At 45.3% G+C, this 22,855-nt stretch overlaps 1 protein-coding gene across 1 annotated transcript; it reads right to left on the bottom strand.

Annotated features, from left to right (window-relative positions):
• Positions 1-147: 147 nt before the first annotated feature.
• Positions 148-10,563, bottom strand: LOC149345294 (uncharacterized). Its single transcript, XM_089547398.1, has 5 exons — positions 10,333-10,563; positions 6,519-6,633; positions 6,118-6,212; positions 3,254-3,473; positions 148-233 (listed from the first exon to the last, which is right to left on the bottom strand). The coding sequence occupies exons 1-5, from the start codon at positions 10,531-10,533 to the stop codon at positions 148-150; spliced, it is 717 nt and encodes a 238-aa protein (XP_089403524.1). The 5' UTR covers positions 10,534-10,563.
• Positions 10,564-22,855: the final 12,292 nt, after the last annotated feature.

Genomic DNA, 22,855 nt, shown 5'->3' with positions numbered 1-22,855 from the left:
ATCAGTTTGTCCACCCAGAATTAGGTATCGTCAAAAGACAGATTTCGCAGTTGTAATTCCAACAGATGGGTCATCCCTCACAGGCAGCTAGTGCCATGAAGGTAAAGAAAGTGGCCTGACACAAAACATTTATTTAACTTAAAACATTTATTTCACTTCCCTCGCCAGCAGCGTTGCTATGCTGGTCTTCAGGCGAGCGGGATCGCATCCCTTGTATTCTTTTGCAGTGAAGCCTAAAAAAAATACAGGTTGGCATCCAATTACAAACCAATCCATGCCCTTAACAAACGCTTCAGTACACTGTTTCTATGAGGTTTATGGACAAGAATAAATTATATATGCAGCAGATTAGTTTTCAAATCATCACTGAATAATCCAGCAGCATGGTGTAAATGCCACAGATGTATAATTTAGGTAATTTTAACACAAATGCTATATCAGCAGTACGAATACTTTCTTTCCTGAAAACAAAATAAATGGAACAACCAAGTCATGTAGCTATCAACACCTACACATGCCCAAAAAGTGCTCCACAAGAGCTGCAATGGTAGTAAGTAGCTAAGGCTAATGATTGGTCAGTGGCAGTGCCACCGGCAAAAAGTGAATGCGTCTGAAACAAACTGATTTGTCAAAGAAAACATACACTTGTCAATGCTGCACAGAAAACAAAAGGAATTGATGCTTCGGCGCCCGTACGGGTGCCTTGATCACAGTGAAGCGAAGGATAGGAAGGGGAGCTATATATGTGCGATTTTTCGAAGGGTGCGCAGGTATATCTCTGGGAGATTGCCACAGGTCCGGTTAATTGTGTGTGGCGCTGGCTGAATGTACAATGATTCTATGAGAAGGCTTTTTGGCAATGATTTTTCCTTTGCAATCACACATGCTCCGTCCCAGCTGATGGTATGGCCAGTTTTCTGATGGTGTTGCACTAAACCATTTCAGTTAGTTTTACCTCTGACGACGTCATTTTGGTACTGTTTGAGCCTTGCCTTGAATTTTACTGCTTCTCCGATATCGGAAGCCTCACAATCACGACAAGTGATCTTGCAGATCACACCCGAATAGATATCGAGGTCAAGAGGGTCCTTGACTCGCAAGAGTCGTTGCTGAAGTTTGCATGAAGGAACGTGGGCCACTTGAACGTCATAATCTGAAAAGATCCGAGCAAGGTTCTCACTCACTCATGTGGGCATACGGAATCGGCACCCGCTTCTTTGCACATGCCACAGTTCGGATTGGCAGAGCAGAGGCGCGCGCGTTGTTCCTGTGATCAAAGTGTTTGGGCTGGATAACCGTTCCGTATCAGGTCTTGCCTGACCTGTTTTACTTCTGCTGCTCTGCACTTAGAACTTGAGGTTGAACAGAAATGCAGCGACTGAGCGCTTGTGCCCAATGGGATGGAATGACTGAAAGTTAGGTATCTTCCAGTGTGAGTGCGCTTATGATAGACGGTGGTTTGCAGAGAATGTGGTGAGCGTTCCACGAGGACGTCGAGGAAAGCGATGTGGCCACCCACCTCCTCCTCTAGGGTGAACTGAATGCTTTGCGTGTTGAGGTGAGCTAGAAACCTGTGTACGTCTGGCTGGTTGATGATACAGAAGCAGTCATCGACATAGCGTGCAAAAAACTGCGATGGAGGGTTGAATGAGGAAAGTGCTGCAGATTCTATTGATTCTAAGGCAAGGTTAGCACATACTACAGAAACAGAGGCACCCATGGCTGTTCCGAAAGTCTGTCTGTAGAAGTTCTCGTTGAAGGTGAAGTAAGTATTGGAGAGGCGGAATTCAACAGCGCTTTTAGGATATGCTCTAGTTCTAAGTGCAGAGCAGCAGAAATAAAACAGGTCAGGCAAAACCTGATACGGAACGGTTATGCAGCCCAAATACTACGATCACAGGAACGACGTGCATCTGCTTTGACAATCCCAACTGTGGCATGCGCAAAGAAGCAGGTGCCGATTCCTTATGCCCACAGCGTGAGTGAAAACACTGCTTGCATCTTTTAAGATTATGACGTTCAAGTGGCCCACGTTCCTTCATGCAAACTTCGGCAACGACTCTTGCGAGTCAAGGGGGTCCTTGACTCGTCAAGGACCCCCTTGACCTCGATATCTATTCAGGTGTGATCTACAAGACTCCCTGTCGTGATTGTGACGCTTCCGATATCGGAGAAATAGGAAAATTCAAGGCAAGACTCAAACAGTACCAAAATGACGTCGCCAGAGGTAAAACTAACTCAAATGGTTTAGTGCAACACCATCAGAAAAACTGGCCATACCATCGACTGGGACGCAGCATGTGTGATTGCAAAAGAAAAATTATTGCCTAAACGCCTTCTCATAGAAGCATTGTACATTCAATCAACGCAACACATGATTAACCGGACCCGTGGCAATCTCCCAGAGCTATACCTCACACCCTTCGAAAAATTACCCATATATAGCTCCCCTTCCCGTCCTTCGCTTCAATGTGATCAAGGCACCCATACGGCGCCGAAACGTCAATTGTTTTGTTGTCTGCGCATCAATGGCGAGTGTATGTTTTCTTTGACAAATCAGTATGAATTTCCCTCGCCAGACGGGATTCCGTCGAACCCTAGACTTCGTCTGAAACAAAGTGCACATCGTTGGCTTGGCATCGCTGTCTGAGAATTCTGCCAAACTGTGAACTACCTGAATAGCTTTTCCTGAGCAAACTTCCAATTAAAAATAGCACTTCCAATATTTCCCTCGCTTTATTACTGCTTTACTTTGTTTTCACTTACTGCTGCTACTCTAGCACCACCTGTCGGATATGGTCCCATACTCAACACTCATCCTCACTGAAATTAACGTTGTGGCAGTGGTGTATCTGGATGGCCACCGAAAATTCCAATGGAGAGTGGCTCAGTGGGAATTGAGATTGCCTGTGTGACAGGAATATACACACATGTGTAAACTAGAGGAGGGTCTGCCATGTCATCCACAATGAGAAAATCATGAGGCATGGATACCTGCTATTCCTGCTTGCATGCAGGCTACCTTAATTTTAGCTGTCCTCACCATTTATAAGGACTCAAAATCTCATTTTTGAAGTCTGCATACAAGTACGCCTAATGGCACCAACATTCAGTGCGCTGTGAAGGGAGTAAAACAACCTTTTTACAGAATGAATACTACTTGCTATACTCAACTGTAAGGCTAGTCTTCTTATATACTTTGACACAGCTTACCCTGCTTACATCATGCAGTTATTTGAGGACTGAAACATACCAAGAACAGCGCTCAGTCTGGCCGGATCCACGGCCTCCTTGGGCTCAAGGTCCTTTCGGACATTGCATTGACGCCCGTAAAGGGATTTGCCCTTCAGCTCTTCCGCTGAGAAGACGAGCCGGAGCAAACCACTGGCGAACTTTGAGGCGCTGCCAGGGCAGGTGCTCCGCAGCCGCTCCAGGGCACCCTCTTCCACCAGAACGCCCCCGCCAATGTCCACCTGTACAAATAAGTGAGGGAGTGGTGAAACGTGTTGACTTTCACATACACGTGTAAACCACAGTGTGCTAGGAAATGAAAAACGCAAAATGGGAGTAATCTTCTAACAAGCCATCATTACAGAATTAAAAAATTGCTTAAATGTTATCGGTTATGTTTACCCAAAGCTGATCAATAAAAAATGCACTAAATGTGTGCCTCACAATGTCGAGGAGAGCACTATACGCAATGGCCACAGAGGGACACAGAGGACAACTCTGTCATTTTTTTCGGTCACAAAATCCCATTGTTCGGCATTTCATGGCTTTGGTGTCATTAGTCCATTGCCAAAAGATGCAGTTATTGTTAAGAGACTTCAATTCGAAGTTGAAAAACTTTTCCCCACCACTCTTGATTCCAACTTGCCAATCTGTGATACCAATAGCCGAAAAGTGATGTAAACTGACACAAGCGTGGAATCCGTGATTACCGGTGGCAAGTGGTGCAGCCTAGCAGCAAATGAAATGAAATCTACTTCCGGCCAGACGTTGAAGGCCTTAACAGCCGTCACTTCATTTATGCTTGCACCAGAAATACAATGGATGCGTTCCTGACCCCGACAATAAAATTCTCACAAAAAGATCGTGCCAGCACTTCAGTGACCTTAACTCCACACAGCGTGTGATACTTCTGAGGGCTGAGGCAGCCAGTCTGGCAGGATAGCCCAAGCACCCAGGAATCGGATGCATTGACAGCAAGCCAGGCTACTGGTGCGGCAGCTGTCCCCGCCGAGCCACTGTCATGATTGATGAGTAGAGACTGGTATGTAAGGACATACTAGAAGAATTTTGTAATAATAGTCATCATAGTGCTCGTTATGCAGTCCAGTGTCTTGGTATGTTGACGAAGCAAATGTGCCGAGTGGTGCATCTCGTGTAACATCAGCTAGCCACACGTGTTTTCATTGCTGCAGGTGCATGCCGCGATATGAACTTCGCCTGAGGAGCACCTAAAGGGGCACTTCTAGTTCCTCTGCTGCTCCGTACTTGCAAATGAAGGCGTGTCAACACCAAAACAACAAGGACATGCAACGCACAAGAACATAGAGAAACTCAGCTGGTTGTGCAAAATGGTGCAAACGGCACAGCTAGACCACCACTGAACTGGACAGGGCAGCAGTCGGTCCTATCATGCAACAGAGGGTCCCAAGAATCACTGGATCCAAGCAGGCCGCCATTGGAAACAGCCTGGCAATGTTTAATGCAAAAACCTTGCTGGGTGAGGCAGGCTTAGCAGTAGCGTTTGACAAGCGATCAATTATTGAAGGAGATATCAGAGGGTTAGCAAAATTATGGGAACAGATGACACACGTACAGCAATAAGGAGTAGGCAAGTATTTTATCACTGTTTGCAGGAGAGTAGGGTTGTGTGAATAGTATGGAGCAGGCAAGTATTTTATCACTGCTTGCAGGAGAGTAGGGTTGTATGAATATAGTACTTTTTTCGGAACTGAATCGAATACAAATAGCGACGTCAAAATAAGAACCGAGTAGTGAAAGACCCAAATAGATTACGCATAAATTTATCATAAATTTATCTGTTTGGAGTGCAAGGTGGTGGAACACTTATATCTGCAGTTCAACCCAGCTGAAATTAACATGCATATCATTAAGCGCATAGACAAACTACCCAGCATGAATGCTTACTGATTTTCATGACGACATTGTTAAAGGACACAAGCTTCACAGAATTGGTCATGCATGCCTGCTTACATCTATGAACAGCTTTTACTTTCTCAACACATTGTATTTAAGTAGCAAGTCCTTACTGAAGTGGAAAAACAAATGCATTTTTTTTCTAGCCCCAGCCGGCGATAGGTTTACACGGCCAAACATGCAAACTGCTATGTTCGAGCTTAAAGAAATCTAATGGCATATTCACTAACAGGGTGAGAAAATAATGCATAATCAGCATGGAAAGCAGAAGCGTTCAGGTAGCACCTATGGTATCAATATTTAAAATCATTGCATGGGGACCAGCCCCAGAAATTGTAACCTGCAACACCACAGCAGAAGGAAAAGTTTGTTGCTGGGGCGCCATGTTGTGTCATACATGCAGAAAATGGGCCATCTGCCTGGAGCCGTTTGTGCCACTGCATTATAGTTCACTACAGCATAAACTAAAAATAACACACTGTACTAATTGGCTACTTCACGTCAAAGCTGGCATAGGGTCCGAAGTACCCTGGGGATGAGTTGCTACCACAATTTGCAGAATGATTAGTGAGTTTGCAGGTTAGCATGGCTGCAGCTAGTGCAAAACTGGGGTAATTGGTGATCAGCTGAAGAAGTCATCCTGAAGTGGATGCTGTTGGGCAGATAATGATAATACATTTCCGACATCCCTGCTGACAGAACTATTTTGATATCACTAAAGTCATGAGATGTGAATGAAAGCAAAATAAAACTTGATGCCACACCAAATCTCAAGACAGTTACGGAAGACAGATCTTTATATGACCGTAAGATTTCGAGCTAAGTGTTTTAGATGAGATGTTAAGGCAATAAATTACTTCGCCATGCTGATTTTCAACAAGGATTGCATTAAAAGCACACTGCAATCAAGAAAACAAAGAGAGAATGACAGAAAAAAGTGTTCAGGCTTACCGTGGGATGGGGCTGTGCCATAGCCTCCTTTGGTAATGCCTCCCTTTCGGTCTTATCTAGGATGGCCTTTAGCCGTTTCACCAGCTTTGATGATTCTGAAATTTGGCAGTAAAACAACCTCCTGACATGCAAGAAAAGCAACGTTCAAGTGTTCAGAAACATTACATGTGGACTGCAGCCACTTCAGTACCATAAAGAGACAGTTTGCTGGTGAAAGCTTGCACTGTTGACATAACTGAGCGTATTCTCTCTCACTGCCATATACACACGTCTTCCAGTAAGGAATGCATTCAGTATCATTCAATTTACAAAGATTTTACCATAACTACTTTGCTTTCATGTCATACCATGGCCATTTAGCACTCAAAAATCAGTGAAACAAAGAACCACTGCTGACTCACCCCGGAAATTCTCCATGCTGGCCAATTGTCGCTTCAGAGCTGCGTTTTCAATGCGAAGCAACTCATTCTCACTCTGCAGCTTCTCAACAATGGATGAAGTACTTGGAGGGTCGGGCTGCAGAAATATTTATCACATATGATGCTAAATCCACTGCTAAATCATCTCCACTGCCATATAGCACAACACAGAAAACTTAACCAAGGAGGAATGAAGTGCATGATAAACTCGCTGAAGCTGGGCTAGAAGAGTTATTCATGATGTGCAGAACAGCACAAAATTAGTCAAAGACAACATGAAGGTCAACGACTAGATATTTGTCCACTTTTCTTGCTCTCTGCTGCCCAGTCTCTTGCACATAAAAAAAAGTCAATCTTCTTGACACACAGGGCATAACTTGCTAGCTCTTCAATTCCAATTCAGGTGGGTTCACACCATGGACCATTTGCCCAAGGTGCTACATGATGTTTCATTGTGACAGGTGGCAGAAGCGGATCAGGCATGCACACAGTATTTCACTATATAACGTTAATGACCATCACGAGCCAAGTTAGAAGTTGAATGTCACATGATGCCTAGTCTGCAGGTCCATCATATGAATACACACTTAAAGTTGGTCACAACTGAAAATTTATGGTTTATGGGGGTTTAACATCCCAGAATGACTCAGGCTAAGAGACACGCCGTAGTGAAGGGCTCCGGAAATTTCCATCACCTGGGGTTCTTCAACGTGCACTGACATCGCACAGTACACGGGGCTCTAGAATTTTGGCTCCATCAAAATTCGACCACTGTGGCCGGGATCGAACCTGTGTCTTTCAGGTCAGCAGCAGAGCACCATAACCCTAGAGCCACCGCAGCGGCGCAAGTGAAAATTGACTGGTGGCACTAGTAGGGCAGTGACACAGTGGTATCACTGGGCTAAATAATGTGGTTTTGATCTTTGAGGCATTGCTCCACAAACTCAAACACCCAGGCAGATTAGGAGGCTCTATCTATCTCTTTGCCAAGTGTTACAGAAGCCAACAGCCACAGAAACCAAGGGGCACAGGGGATTTCTTTTAATTAATATATTTATTTTGTGGTGTTGATCAATTTAGAATATTATTAAATATGTTATCGCTTAAAGCTAATTGAGAGAAAACCAGAAGAAAAAACAACCACATGCCGCCGGTGGGATCCGAACCCACGACCTCCGAATTACGCGTCCGGTGCTCTACCTCTGAGCTACGGCGACGGCTGTCAAACCTTCTGCTTTCGCGGGTATTTATGTTTACGAGTAAACTAACCTTGAGAGTGTTCATCAGCGCCACCCACGTTCATAAGCGGCGGCCGTAGACTGTCCTGAGTTACCGCAGGTGTGACGTAGAACGTCATCGAACTGAGAGGGTGGAAGCTGCGTGAGAACCCTCTTATGCTTCCTATGGCGTCAAGGCTGCCAGAACCGAGGCCCTCGCTAAGCAATTAAGCAAAGAAGGGAAGCGGAATGAGGGGCCCATTATAAATATGACAGAAGCCAAAAGGCTAAATGTGTTGTCTGCTACCAGATTTATCACCATCTTCGGGCTGTCATTTGGTTAAGCAAATTTTTCCACGACATACAAAAGCACTGACAACTTTTGCAACCATAAAAAGCCACTGTCAACACAAAACTGTACATGAGTGTTCCAAAAATATACCATGTTCCGGTTTCCACGATAAGTCACCAGAAGTTCCTTTGCTGCCATCATCACACCAATCACATAACGCACAGCCCTCTTGTTCAACACAATGCAATAAGAACAAGGCAACAAAGTTTTTAAAACTGAACTTCCCCTATGCTTTTGATCACTACATGAAAACTTGACCCGTTCATTTTCACTTGTTTTGGGGCAGAAGGATTTCCTTTTTCAAGGATATCTTCGTGTGTTAATTAGCTGCTCATGCTCACAAAATGGCCAAGATAAACTCTACATCACTTTTGTCTGCTCAGGAACATCATATATTTCACTTATACAGAAAATTTTATTTACCAAAGAAAAAAGAATTTGTTTTCAAATTAAACAAAGTACCCCAAATTTTGAAAAAAAAATTGGAGAACGAGAAGCCCAATGCCTACATATAAGCATGCAGCTTTTTCAAAATACATGTTTTAGACAATTGTTAGAGTCGGCGCCCGAACTGAAATAAACAACTGGCTGCCCAGCTCACACTGCCTAGGGCACAATGGGCTACTTAATTCAGACAGTAGCAATGCACATAATGGTGTCAATACAATGAACCCATAGAAGACAACAGGTTGCATTAAAGGGACCATAATAGCTGCTGCAGTGGCTCAGTGGTTACGGTGCTAGGCTGCTGACCTGAAAAACACAGGTTCAATCCCAGCCGTGGCAGTCGCATTTCGATGGAGGCGAAATGCTAGAGGCCCGTGCACTGTGCTATGTCAGTGCAAATTAAAGAACCCCAGGTGGTCGAAAGAAAATATTTTGGCTACATCACAATAGCTACTATACAATAGGCTGCAACAAAACAACCACACATTTGACTGTCACTGGCATTGTCAACGAAGCAAACCAAGCAGTGCTTTTACTTCTATACATAGCTTGCACATGACATCACTTCCGCCTTCATCAAGCGCTGGCAGCAATGCTGCGGAACCATTTGGCCATCCCTGCCTGTTCGCCCTGTGATGCCCGAGTGCTCCTGGGATGCTTTGAATTATTTTCTTAAACTTTTCGGGCGTGATGCATACTCCACAGAGGAATGAGCCATTCAGTACAGCTACTGTTCTGAACTTATTCAATCGGTGCGCGTACGTTATGCAGACAAAGTGAATAATTCAGATATGGATCCGTGCGCTGCGACCGGGAGCCGACAAGACAATGAACGCTGATGTGTTCCCTACAGTGACCCACGGGGATATTGTGTACTCTTCCAGCTTTGGGATGTTGGAAGAAATGAAAGCCTTCAAATCATTGTAGTTCGTGTTAATCGTTCAAAGTTTGTGTTAATTGGCTTCTCCTTTCGCCTGGAGCTGTCGCTATGGTTGGAGCAGCCAAGAGTGGCACACAAAACCATATTGAAACTACGGATGGACGAGAACCAACACGATGCCAGCTGACAGAAACAATCCGGCAGTGTGGTTTGGCAGCATGGCCGACTGGCATCCCATGGGCGCTGGATGTGATATCGGTGCAAGCTATGTATATACCCTGCACTGCGAGTCAGCTAAACCGTGTCATTTCATTATATGCAGCCAGACTGTGACAATGATTCCGTACTTTTCTCTTCAGGTATCACATCTCATTCCACCAGACACTTAGCCATTGTCATTCTCAACTTAACACAGAGCACGTCAAGAATTAAAGTAAGGGAAACATCATATTTCAATATGGCCAACATAGCAGGCTCTCAATGTAATGCTTGATTAAGCAGTGAAATAATGCAACCTAGCTACTTTTGCTTAGAAGAGCTAGCTTTTTATGACGCACTACCATTTTCTGATACTTCATTTTTAAAGGCTTCCAGCTAGATTTTTGGTGCAAGTAGTGCATATGTCTCACTGGCCTTACAGGCACTAACATGCCAGTATATTGAATGCAGAACTTGGAGAAGTTCACTTAATTGCCAATCAAGTCTGACTAAAAAAAAATTTAAAATTCAGCTCAATTTTTTTTTCTGTCGACTACATGCGCACATCACCAAACCAAAATGAAAGATACAATGGCGCAGACAAACACACACACGAGAAGGCCCAGAAAGACAAGGGCGCGTGGCCCATCTAGCCCATCTACAAGTTTTGCTACAATGAAAGATGCCACTCAAATTTCTTACACTGCACTGCTCCGATTCAGCTCCGTCGGCCACTTGTGGTACCGAATCCTGTGACCCGGAACTCGCTGCAAGGCGTGCGCGCTTGCGCTCCAGTACCTTTTCCTTGCCTGCAAACAAACATATCTGATAGTCATCCGCGACGCACAAATTCATGCTCAGCAACATCCTACCCGCTCCCATAACAAAAAACACTACGACCATGTTTCCAAACGTGCGGAACCCGCGCACAAAACAACCGTTCAGACGCCTAAAATCTACTAATTCGCACAAACTGGGATGACAAATCAGAAAAGAGTTTACGTACCGACATCCAGCAGGAAGGCCGGCGCCGGCTCCTCTTCCCTCGACCAGTGCACATTGACGACGGTGCCCCTCAGTTCCTCCAGCGCGTGTTCGTCGCTCAGCAGCCTATAGCCTATCGACGCTTCTACTATACTTCTAACGGGATATGCGTCCCATTTTTTTTCCGACACCCACTCAACCAAAATGTGGGTCATTGTCACGGCGAGATGGATAATCACTGAGCAGTCAAAAAAAAGCAACCACGCCGCCACGCTTACAAAACACCAAGAAGGGCGCCAAAGGGCGCCAAGCACACCACGTGACACGCTAGAATATGACGATGATGATGATGATAGCCACGGCGGGGGATTTAGACAGTTTGTCCGCATTCGTTTTCTTTCACGTCATTTCGTATTTTGTTGATATTTTCGTCCTTTCGTGCTATCGTGTTTATTCGGCTTTTGTAGTAAGAACAATTAGATTGACTGACATGTTACATAACTGCCAGAAATAGCGCCAGAATGGGTAGCGTAAGGAGCACATCGCAGAAGTGGGGCAAATTTTTTTGGCGAGCGCCTTCGTTCCAATGCTCCTCATAAAGATCAATTAGCTCAGTCGTCGAACTTTTCGAGCATCGCACATTCGCTTACCAGCCACAACTGAATGCACGAACTAAGACATTTAAGGCAGGCTTAGAGGCTTTAGTGGTAAAAAGAGCAGAAACAAGCAGAGCTGGCTCGGTATGAGGTTTTAAATTTTTGATCAGGGCGCCTTGGTTGCATTAATGCTCCGCATAAAAATCTATGAGCTCGATCGTCGAGCTTCGCACATATTTATTGGTAAAAAAGAGCAGAAACCAACAGATGTTCTCAGTTCAGGTTCAGCAATGCATTGGTGCGTGCTCATTGGGGAGCCAAGTTAACCGCAGCCCACCTCTCCCTCCGAGGCCCCTGCGGTCCAAACGCAGTGCAAAGTCGAGGAATGATTGTAAAACATTCATTTCAATGCGATGGAATTGCAAAATGTACAGAGGATACTTAAGCTCCCACTCAAGGGTATGACGCAATAGCGTAGTGGGTTTAGGCTCCATTCTCAGCAGTTTGATACCTTTGAACGCATTTTTCAATATTTTTCAATTACTTCAAATAATTGATTAATTACACATTCTAAATTTCTTAATTCGCATAATTAAGCATTGGCTTTTCATTATGAGCATTTTGACAGCTTGCCTTTTCCAATCTTTTTATTTTATTTCTTAATTAATACTTTAATCAATTAACTGCAATGATTTCATTAACTCGTCATCTCCTCTCACACACCAATCAATCATCAATCTCTAAACCACATATTACCATGATACGATTTCTTTTACGCCAAACGCTGAATCGTGTGACACCACCCGGAACATTCTGCGACAAACGGTTTGCATGGTTCGATTTTTTTTTTTACACAGCCTCCGATTATTTCCGACACGCGATGCCGACTGCGCCGACGGCTTTTCGACCGAGCGAGCTGGGCTGCTCGTAATAAAGCTGTAGTTTTTACATCGACAAAGGAAGGCACTCCCTGCGCCGCTGATGCATCGATGTAGCGCTTCCGAAGGAGTTGTCATTGTCTCTAAACTACAGAAAATATGCGACACATCTGTATCTTGTTAACTGCAAGAAGAACCTGGAAAGAGTGCCTCAAAGTTAGCCAGCATGGGCCTGCCAACTGGCTCCAGCCGAGCCACCACCGCCGCCACGAGCAGATAGAGGAGAGTTAAAAGATCAGAGGAAAGAGAAAAAAAGAAAAGACGCGCGTCGCAGCAACAACCGCGTCCGCCGAAGCGGACGCTGGCTGAAAAAACAAGTGGCCGCAGCCCGAAGGCTGAACCGCCCGAGGTGGTGGTGGTGGTAGTGGGTTGTTTAAAAAGAAAATAAAAAGGTGAAGGAAACGAATATTGCCGGCCGCGGCAATTGCTATCCAATTAATATTTAAGCACCCGAGCTGGAGCCGGCCGAAGTGAAATGGAAAAGGAGAGGATAGAGCGATAGCAAGAAAGGACAAGGGAACTTTGTACACTATTTACAAAATACAAAAGTAATCAAGTTCAAGCCGCTCGCGCGAAAATGTTCAAGCTTTGTCCGCACTGTGTACTTTGCCCAATCACTTTTCAGAAGGTGAAGAGAGCTTTCTGAACTTCAAAAATAATTGGTGCATGCCGCTTTAATTCTGTATTAATGTTTTGGAGCACTCGATACAGTTACTTTTCTCCTATAGTGTGCGTACGCAACGGCATTGTTAAATGTGCTTATTGTGTCCTCTATTTTGTCTCCCTGTTTAAGTAATTAAGTCCATTGAATACTTATAAAATACCGTTTTGACTTTTCAGTGTTTCCTCTAACAGTATACTTAAAACCTATTGTACCGGACAAGTGCGTGCCATTGTTCCTGAAGACTGCCCCGCTCCTGGGCTCTGCCATACAAAATGTCATAGCTATAGGTATTAACAGTAACTAATAAACATTTATTATTGTTATCATCATTATAATAATAATTATTATTATTATTATTGCACTTGACTCATAAATTCATCTCCTCAGCAAGTGACGACGCCCTCGTGGAGTCGCGCCGCTCAGTAGATTTTTGGGGCTGACGCAGTCTTTTGTCGTCCTGGCGCTGAACTCAACGGACGGCAAGTGTTTGGGGTGTTGTGGGCGCAGGAAACTGTTCTGAAAAAAAAAAACGTTCTCGCCCTTGTCAAATCGTTTACGGCTTGCAGCTATCCGTTGTTTCGAAGCTTCGAGTTGGCCTGCTGCTTTTAGTGACGCCAGCAAATGGCTTCAAAGAGGAAGTACGGGAAATACGTGTGGGACAGAAGTACCGAAGTACCCATTCGATCGAAGCACAGGTTTAAGCTGAAGACAAACGCTATCAAAGAACGCAGAAATATCGCTGGACAAAAGAGTGCTGAATCCGCGATCCCGGGCGATAGATCAACAGATGCGCCAAACGCCGAAGTCTTTTCCAGTGGTCCTGCCGTTTTGACAGGACAGCCTGTGGAGTCCAGCGCTGACCACAGGCCGTCCGCTGACGACCAAAGCGGCATGGTTTCCGTGACATCATGTTCTCGCGACTCTCCAGATGAGCCAACTGAGGACGATGCTGACTCCACATCACCGGCTGACGACGACGCCTACTCCACAGATGGATCAAGTGAGGATGGCGCCGACTTGTCGGAAGCAGAGACAAATGTTAGCTCTACAGATGCACCACGGGGCGACAACAACGATCTTGTAAGTATGTTTACGCACAGCCTCGGAACAGCATCCCGCGGGCCTGTGAATTCACGTCTATGGATTCTCGAAAAGAGCAGATAGTTTGCCCGTTTACGGTTTGGCATTGCGCAGCTAGGTCACAAAACGCGATCGATCGTTCTGAACGTTAGTGCCGGTAAGCCAGATATTAAGAAGCCCGTGTCGCGGAAAAGCCGGCGTTTTCGTCGTCGTTGGGCGTGAGCAAAAATTCACTAAAAAAAAATTTAAGGACGATTGCGATACTTCCTAATGCGAAATTTGAGCGCAGCTCTGCAGGTGTTTTGTTTTTGCGGTATATTCCCCACCGCTGGCCTCTCTCCTGCCCCTGAGAAATCCGAGCTTCTCCTTCTCAACCGTTCCTCCTACCAGCGCTCACACAACCACTTCGTCTCTCTCCACCTTTCTGGCTCTCCCATTCCTGTCGTCACACAGTGCAAAGTTCTTGGCTTCCCTTTGCATGCGGCTAAGAATGTGCAATCCCTTCACCGCGCTGTCACCACCTGCCACTCTGTAACTCACCTCCTGCGGCGCGTGGTCACTCGACGCTCAGGTCTCCATGAGGCTCACGCGTGCCGAGTTGCCCACGCGCTGGCCCTCAACAAGGACCTGTACTTTGCACCCTACGCTTCCTTCACTCAGACTCAACTTAACGCTCTCGAGACTGCCCTTGTGGGCCTCTACAAGGCAGCTCTCAACCTCCCTATCACTACCTCTACCACTAAGCTCTTTGCCACAGGCCTCTTCCATCCTCTTCGTTTTCTTCTCAGTCTCCATCGTGACTCGCAGCTTGCCCCGCTTTCCCTTACCCGTCAGGGTCAGTGGTTATTGACTCAAGCGGGTATCTCGCGCATTCCAATCTCCCCGTTTACCTCTCCTATTCCCATCCCCGCCCCCAATCTTCGTATCCTTCCCCTCAAGACCAACATGTCCCCCGTCCTGCACGCCGGACGTCGTCATGCGGCCGCACAGCACCATTCCCCTCTCTTTGATACCCAGGGTGTAGCTTACACGGATGCCTCCTTCGTGGCTCCTCGAGGTTCCTGCGGCTACGCCCTGTACCATCCACACCTCCCTGCTCCTGAAACCCACACCAGCGGGCCGTATCTTCACCCTCCAGACGCATTGTCCCTCGAGGTCCTCGCCATTGTGCATGCCTTCCAGTCATTTTCCCTCCTTCCCTCTCTCCAAGAGTACACAGTCTATTCGGACTCACAAGCCGCTCTACACCACATACAGAAACGCACCCTGACCCCTTCTCTCCAACAGGAGGTCGAACGAGCGGTCTCCGCACTGCAGCCTTCCATCGTTTTCCTCCGCTGGGTCCTGGGCATTCAGGGATTGACGGCAATGAGCTGGCCCATCAGCTCGCCCGCGACACACTTTTCCGGGCACCGTTGATCCCCTGGCCCAAGCCCTCGGAGGACGGTGGGAGACTCACCCTTCGCCGCACCATAAAAAAGGTCTACCTTGAGCTCCGCCTCGACAAACGCCTTTACCCTCCCCCTCATCCATCACTCCCGGTGCCGGAGTCTCGCCTTCTTCGGCACATTCAGATGAATGCAGTTATCACCCCGTCCCGCCTCTTCCTCTATCGCTATCGATCGGACCCTTCCTGTCCCAACTGCCCCTGTATCTATGCGGACCTGGCCCATTGCCTCTTCTATTGCCCGGCTGCTCAGCAGTCGGGTTCCTTCCCCCCACCCTCTCTATCCATCACCACCTGGCTCGACTGGCTTGGCGCTGAAGGGGAAGAAGAACAGCGGCTTCTGGTCGCCCAGGCGGTCGAAATGCTCGGCCTGTAAATTATGGTCGATTAAAAGTCTTTTACTACTACTACTATTGAGGTAAAGAATTTGAAAGATTACAAAGCAATCTTTATTTTCCGCAATCTCTCTTTAAGACTTCTCTCCCAGTTTTTGTTTGACATGATGGTGGATTTGTGGTAGACGAAAGATGGAGATATTAACCTGCTGCACCAGTGCCTGCAGGGTTCATTAGCAGTCTGTTAATACTAGGAAGACAACGCTGTGAGTGGCGTGACCGACGCGGACAGTCTATCGCACGCTGCTCATTTGACAGCACCGCCCGCCAACGGAGCGGAGTGTGGCGCGACTGCGAGGAGGCAGCGCGCGGGTGCGCGCGCCGTCGCACGCACTTCCCTCCCCGAGCCACCCTACCTGATGGACGACGGGCGCACCACTCTGGCGCCATTATGAGCGAGCGCCGGTACTTTCGTTCGCTGGGCACAACCGGTCTCAAGCGCTGTCCTCCTCTCGCTCTCGGTTACACCGATGACAACGGGGCTCAACCAGCAAACGGGCGCCTGATAGCTACGCTCTAAAAATCCCCAGAGAAGCAATACAACTTAAAAAAACATCAGTTGCTAACACTGGGCCGCGCTGCGCGGCGTCCTGTATTACTCCGCTAGCCAATTGCAACTGTAAACGAAATCAGCTTTTTAATGTTTGACTATATCAAACAATAATCCACGTATCAAAATAATAGAGCTCATAATTCTTTTTCTTGTTATAAGCTTCTTGTTTTGGTAACAAGAAACGTTTAAGCAGCAGACTACTTTTTCATACTGCTGTGGCACCACAAAGACAGGGACAGAAACAGTGACAACAACACAAGTACTTTTTTGTCGTGGAGGAATTCTGTGTGCAGAGGCTGAATGTGGGTGGAGCTTCACTGCAGACTTAAGTTGTATCCGACTATAGCTATTGGTTAGGGTTGGGTGTCCAGGCGAGTTGCAGAATCTGCAGACGTTTGTGAACTCAGCAGATCATGTAGGACCCACTCAATTCGAATGGGTTACAGGATGCAAGCCATCAGGTGATGATGTATGTTCAGGCAGATTTCTGGGCTGCGAGGTACGGATGACAATGTGAACTGCAGAAAACAAGGTAACGGCAGCTACAGAGCAAAGTGTTTCTTGGATAGCAATTAGCACAGCACAGATGGAAGAAGGAGGTCTTTTTTACCTTCACAACTTTCTTTCTGCCCTGAGGCAACAAATAACGTACCGTCCACTGTATTCAGATCTCCAACACCGATGTGTGCACTTAGTGCTCTGCTTCCCGGGGCACAATGTTTGGAATATGGCCTTGTTCTCCCACCTTCTGTCAACAAAATACACCTTGTACCATTTGATGGTGTTTAGGCCGTTAAAATTATTCGCTATCACAAAAAAAGAAAAAAAGAAGAGGGTATTTAAGCTCTTCCTTAAGAGTGTGATGCATTAGCGTTAATGGCTTAATGCCCATATATGTGGAATTGTTCATTTCATACTTTGCAATCATAAATACCTGGGAGTCCTCATACCACTCCTGGCACAGTGATGCAGCGGCTAAGTGTTGTGCCACTGCCCTGCGATGGCTGCCAACTGCCTGGGGCTTGTGTGACCGACATTGTTCTTCCCGAGCAACATGTCGTGGCCAATCATAAATTTAACTGCCACCTGCCATGGTGGGCACTTCGCACATGATCCAGTGGGCAACCTGTGACGATGCCACAAGGTCATGCGACCTAGGTGGCCCACCTGCCACCTAGGTTTGTTTTTTTGATCATTATCAGATACCCTCTCCAATTTTTTTTAATGATAGCGAATACTTTTAATGGCCTAAACACCATCAAATGACACAAGGTGTATTTTGTTGACAGAAGGTGGGAGAACAAGGCCATATTCCAAACATTTTGCGCCAGGAAGCCGATCACTAAGTGCACACATCGGTGTTGGAGATCTGAATACGAGGTGGACGGTCTGTATACCCACCGGGGCACTACAGGCCCTGAGGGCTAGAATGGCTTATAAACAGGGTCACCATAACAGACTCGACCAAAAAAGTGGAAAGTTCCGGTTGCGCACGTTTTCTTGTTAGCGATGACGCATTCACGAGCAAAACTGTCCATGAAGTGAATAACAAGTTGTGAAGAAAAACCAAAAATGCTTAGAACACTTTTTGATTAAGGTATGCTTCTGGGCATACTGAGGCAAAAAACTACAAATAATAATGTCTTGGAACCTCAGGTGCATTCTTCTATCAACATTGTCTTTGAAATAATGTGTGGCAGATTGAAGTGCTTGGTGGTTCATGAGGTGCCTTATAATGCCTTATCATGGTGACATATAACCTACTGCTGCTGTTTGCAGCCTGCCTGTGAACCGCTAGCACGTATCAGTACTCTGTTGGCTGACGAATGTTGAATGCTGTTTTTAATACAACGCAAGCTACATAGCAGATGTTCTTCCCATAAATTCATGCTATTGGGTCACTGGTAAGGCGTGTCGACTGTGCGCCTTGGCACTGTAGAGCATGAAATCAGAAAATTAACGCCATCACTGAGGCATATGCACTTTTGCATAGTTTTTTGCTGATGTTCTGCTCTTAAAATACATGCATGGAAGGTTGGGGAAGCTAAGATTTCATCTGACTGGTGTCCATATTAGTGCAAAAAATTACATGGGCCCTAATATATGTTCTGTGCATTGCCACTCGATACATTATCTGGACAGTGGGTTTCAATATTAATGAGGAGTAAATACACCGGAAAAGTTTTGTGCAGGAAAGATTCGTCATAATTTGACTTGTTCCTATGACTGCGATTCAAATGAAACATGCAATTCAATTTTCCTTTTATGTTTATTTACTGCTTAGAAAATATGGTCTGTAGCTTCCCGGTAATCAATGCATATACATTGGTGCCATTAAGAAAAATTAGTATTATTTGGGAATATTAAAATGTTACTGAGTGCCATTGCAGCTGCAGTGATGACAAAGCCTACTTAGTTTATGAGGAATTGAGGTGTTACTTTGCCACTGTGTTCTCAATTCTTTCTGTTCAATTTAGGACCAGCTGATCTACCCTGATGCAAAAGTGACAAAAGGAGAGAGCATACTACTTATCATTGCACATAGCCTACGGCACGATTCTTCTAAAGAGGCAACCGAGAGTATGCTCAAGCTGATCGAAGCCCACCTGCCTGAGGGAACAGTGTTTCCCACGACCAAGTACTCTTTCTTCAAAATTTTTTTATCCATGCAAAGCTTGAGAAAGAGGCACTTTTAATGTAGTGAGTACATTGGTGAGGTTCATCAAAGAAGTGTTGTGACGTGCAAAAAATGCGGTGCCAAAGAAAATGTAGATGTCCTTCTTGAAAACTCGTCTTTTTTATACCGTTGATATTGCAGCACAATTACAACAAATGCTTGAGCAACTTGGGGATCTGCCACAGAAGCAGGCACAGTCGTATGATGTCTCTGACATCACTCAGAGTGCAGGATATCATGCATTGCCATTGCAACCAGATGATATAACACTCACATTTAATACTGATGGCTTTCCGCTTTTTGAGAGCTCAGGTTATTCAATCTGGCCACTACTGGCATTTGTTAATGAGCTCCCTTTCAAACAAAGGGTGCAAAGGGTTATTTTGGCTGGGGTATGGTTTGGTCCCCAAAACCAAAAATGAATACATTTCTTTTGCCCTTTGTGGAAACCATGAATGTCCTTTCGACAAAGGGAGTCCAGTGGACAGACTCCAGCCACAAAGAGAGGAGTTCAAAAGTGTTTCCGGGGCCATGTACTGTCGATAGTGTGGCCAGGGCTGAAGTAATCTGCATGACACAATTCAATAGAGAGTATGGTTGTGCTTGGTGCATGGAGAGAGGAGAAGTTGTGCAGAAAGGTAGGGGCCATTGCAGGGTGTACCCTCCACCGGTCTCTGCCCCCAAAATGCGAAGCCAGGACTCATTCCTGAAGCATGCCGAGAAAGCCAGAACTGAGCCACGAAGGTGAGCTGCGGTGTCAAGGCTGTTAGCGTTCTCACTATGCTCACTTTCTTTAGCTTCAGTTCTGGCTTTGTCGCAGACTATATGCATGCTGTTTGTTCTGGTATTGTAAAAGCAACAACACTTCTTTGGCTTGATTCAAAGAAATGCAGGGAATTTAGATTCAGAAAGAGTTTGCATGAATTGAATGCCAAGCTGATGGCCATGAAGCCAGCTTGGGAGTTGTCGCGTTTAACACGTCCGTTAACCGAAGTGAAGCATTGGAAATCACTAGAGTGGAGAAGCTGGCTTCTTTATTACTCTCTGGTAATATTGAAAGATTACCTGCCACCAAGGTACTACAAAACCTGGGTGGTTTTTGTGGACATTATGCACTGTAGGCTGGGCCCTTCAATCTCTCTTGAAAAAATAACTGAGGTGGAGAAGAAGATGCTATCCTTCTAGGTTGAATACCAAGACCTGTATGGAAAGAAGTACATGTCCTACAATGCGCACCTCCTCATTCATCTTGTTGACAGTGTGCGTGAATGGGGACCACTATGGGGGTTCTCACTGTTCCCATTTGAATCTATGAATGGGCAACTTGGTAAAATTGTCTCTGGCACAAGGCACGCTGGTGTGCAAATAATTGATAATTTTTTTATTTGTCAGGCTCTTCCAAAACTTTAGCAAAATGTCTCTCATGACAATGGAAGAAACTGTATTTCTGGGGCATTTTGGTACCTTTCAAAAGGATATTCATTGAAACAGAAGTGCATCAGGATTTGGAACATCATGCTGCTAGGAAAGGGAATCAGAAGGGACAACGCAACCCACTACATGAAGATGAGAATTGGGTCTTTCCGCTTTTGTGTGGCGACACTTGACAAATCGAGACGCTGCAATTCTTTTGTTTTTGCAGATGGAATTCTTGGTCGCATCTATGACATCTCTGTGGCCTTTTCAGATAATGGTACAGGTGGAGACAGGATTGTTACAGTTCATGTACAAGTTTTTCATAAAAGACGAAGCATCCTTGGCACCTTCTGTGACAACAGTGCAAGCTTATTTGTTGAGGTGGTACCAGCAGGGCAGACTGCTGCTGTCAGTGCTGCTTCATTGAGAAAGTGCATGGTTGTAAATGATGCCACAGCCAGTTATATTGTTTCCCTCCCAGAAGAAGTTGCTTTTGAGGCCACGTAACAACCGAAATGGCAGGCGAATGCTTCCTATCAGTGGTCATGGTTGTTTTGGTTTTTATGGCACATAAGCAGATCAAGTGGTAAAAGTTAGTTTGTTTAAAAATTGCCTTCCTTCAAAATCCAAAAACACATGACAAGTCTACAATTGTGTTTTCTCCTAAGAGTAAGAGGGGTGGAAGAGAATGAGTTCATTGTAAAATGTAGCAAATGCTTTTTTTGTAGTTCTCAGGTTTTGAGCATGTAAGTCGAATATGGTTTACCATGACAGTGCCTCCGCACACTTCACATGTAGATTCCACATGTAGGTGTTCACATGTAGGTTTCACATGTTCACATGTAGGTTTGAGAGTATAAAAGTGTGCATATGGTGGGTTTGTCCAATGCGAAGACGGCTTAAATTCACTTCTGCGAAGTGTTCCTGTTGTCTGTATGGTTTCCATTCACCAAGGATTGGCCTTAATGTGTATAGTCATTGCTTCACTGTCACAATTTGTCTGCTATTCACTAGTTCCCATATGTTCAGCTAACTCCCTGCTATCTTTGGAAGTTGTTTGCATTCTGGACTTCGCATTGGACATACACACCTTACACATAACTTCATACTCATGAAACAAGGAAACCCTCTTCGTGAACTATGTGGTGAAGTGTCGATAGTAAACCACATTTTATTTGCATGCTTAAAACTCGAACAGCTGGGAAAAAAGCTTTTCACAGTATTTTACGACAAACATGTCCCTTTCCACCTCAGCTTGCCCTTAGGAGAGAATCCAGTAGTATAGTTATTGCAAGTTGTTAGATTCCTAAAACAGGGAAATGGTTTGGTATGGTTTATCATGTTCAACGCTCCAAAGCTAATCAGGTTATGAGGGGCGCCTTAGTTGAGGGCTTCAGATAATATTCACCACCTGAGGTTCTTGGATGTGCATTGACATCTCGCAGTAGTATAGGTCCCTAGCATTTTGCCTCCATCGAAATGTAAGGGGTTTGGGGTCAGCAACCAGGCACCATAACCACTAAATCACCGCAGCGACCTAAAAAAGAAGGAAATGTCAACAGGAAGTTGTAAATCTTTTTGAAGCACTAGTACTCCTGCACAACAGTGACGTCTTACCAACCCTGTGTTTGGTGCATGACACTGACACTACATGACGAGCACTTTTGCATTGCACCTCCATTGAACTGTGTCTGCCACTACTCAGCCATTTATTGTATGTTGTTCTCTTGAGTGTTGCTGAGCTTAACTGACTGTTGTCGACTATACTTGTATGCCAATTTGTAAATGATACTTGTGCCAACTTGCAAATGGCTTTTCAGCCGACTTAAGGCATGTCTTGAAGATATAGCTGGCTTCAAGAGTTTTCGATGTGACACTCTGAATTGGGGAGTAACGAGAGGTGTCTAACTTCTGCACTGCACCCCAGCAAGACCTTCATAGCTTAGATGTTGGAAATGTATATTTCATTGTACGAAGGCTTGTGTGTGATAGAGTGAGTAAGCTGCTAATTCGTTTTGGTGTGACATTTATCAATGCTTTGGTATGTCTAGAAAACTTGAGAGCAGTGTATTACCAGCAGAGATCATTGGTATGGCACTTGAGGCATTATTTAAAGTTCACCCTTTCTCGTCATCTGTAGTGGTCCTAAGATTGTAGAAGTTCAGAATACAGCATGAAAGGTTTCTCTTGTAGCTGCTACAAAGTAAACACGTGGCTTTAATGAAAGTCAGGTAATGAAAAGATGGTGATGGTTTTTTAGGCTCAAGACTGTTCCCAATTCTTCCTCAGTGTTTGTATGTTAAAAAATACAGTACAAGTTATGTAATTCTGTCTTCTGTGGGGCCATACACCCATCCAGATGGACACTATGTGAATGTTGTTGCTATGAAGGAAAATACAAAGGTGGTTGGAAGCTCTCTACTTTCTCCTTTCAACAGTTTAGGGACTGCTACCTTTAGTTCAAGCTCAGTTCTA

This window comes from Amblyomma mixtum, chromosome 5 (genome assembly GCF_055824585.1).
Source record: "Amblyomma mixtum isolate Tamu chromosome 5, ASM5582458v1, whole genome shotgun sequence".
In the NCBI taxonomy this organism is placed as follows: Eukaryota; Metazoa; Arthropoda; class Arachnida; order Ixodida; family Ixodidae; genus Amblyomma; species Amblyomma mixtum.
The sequence above is the reverse complement of the archived record's forward strand: the minus strand, read 5'-3'. Positions and strand labels throughout refer to the sequence as shown.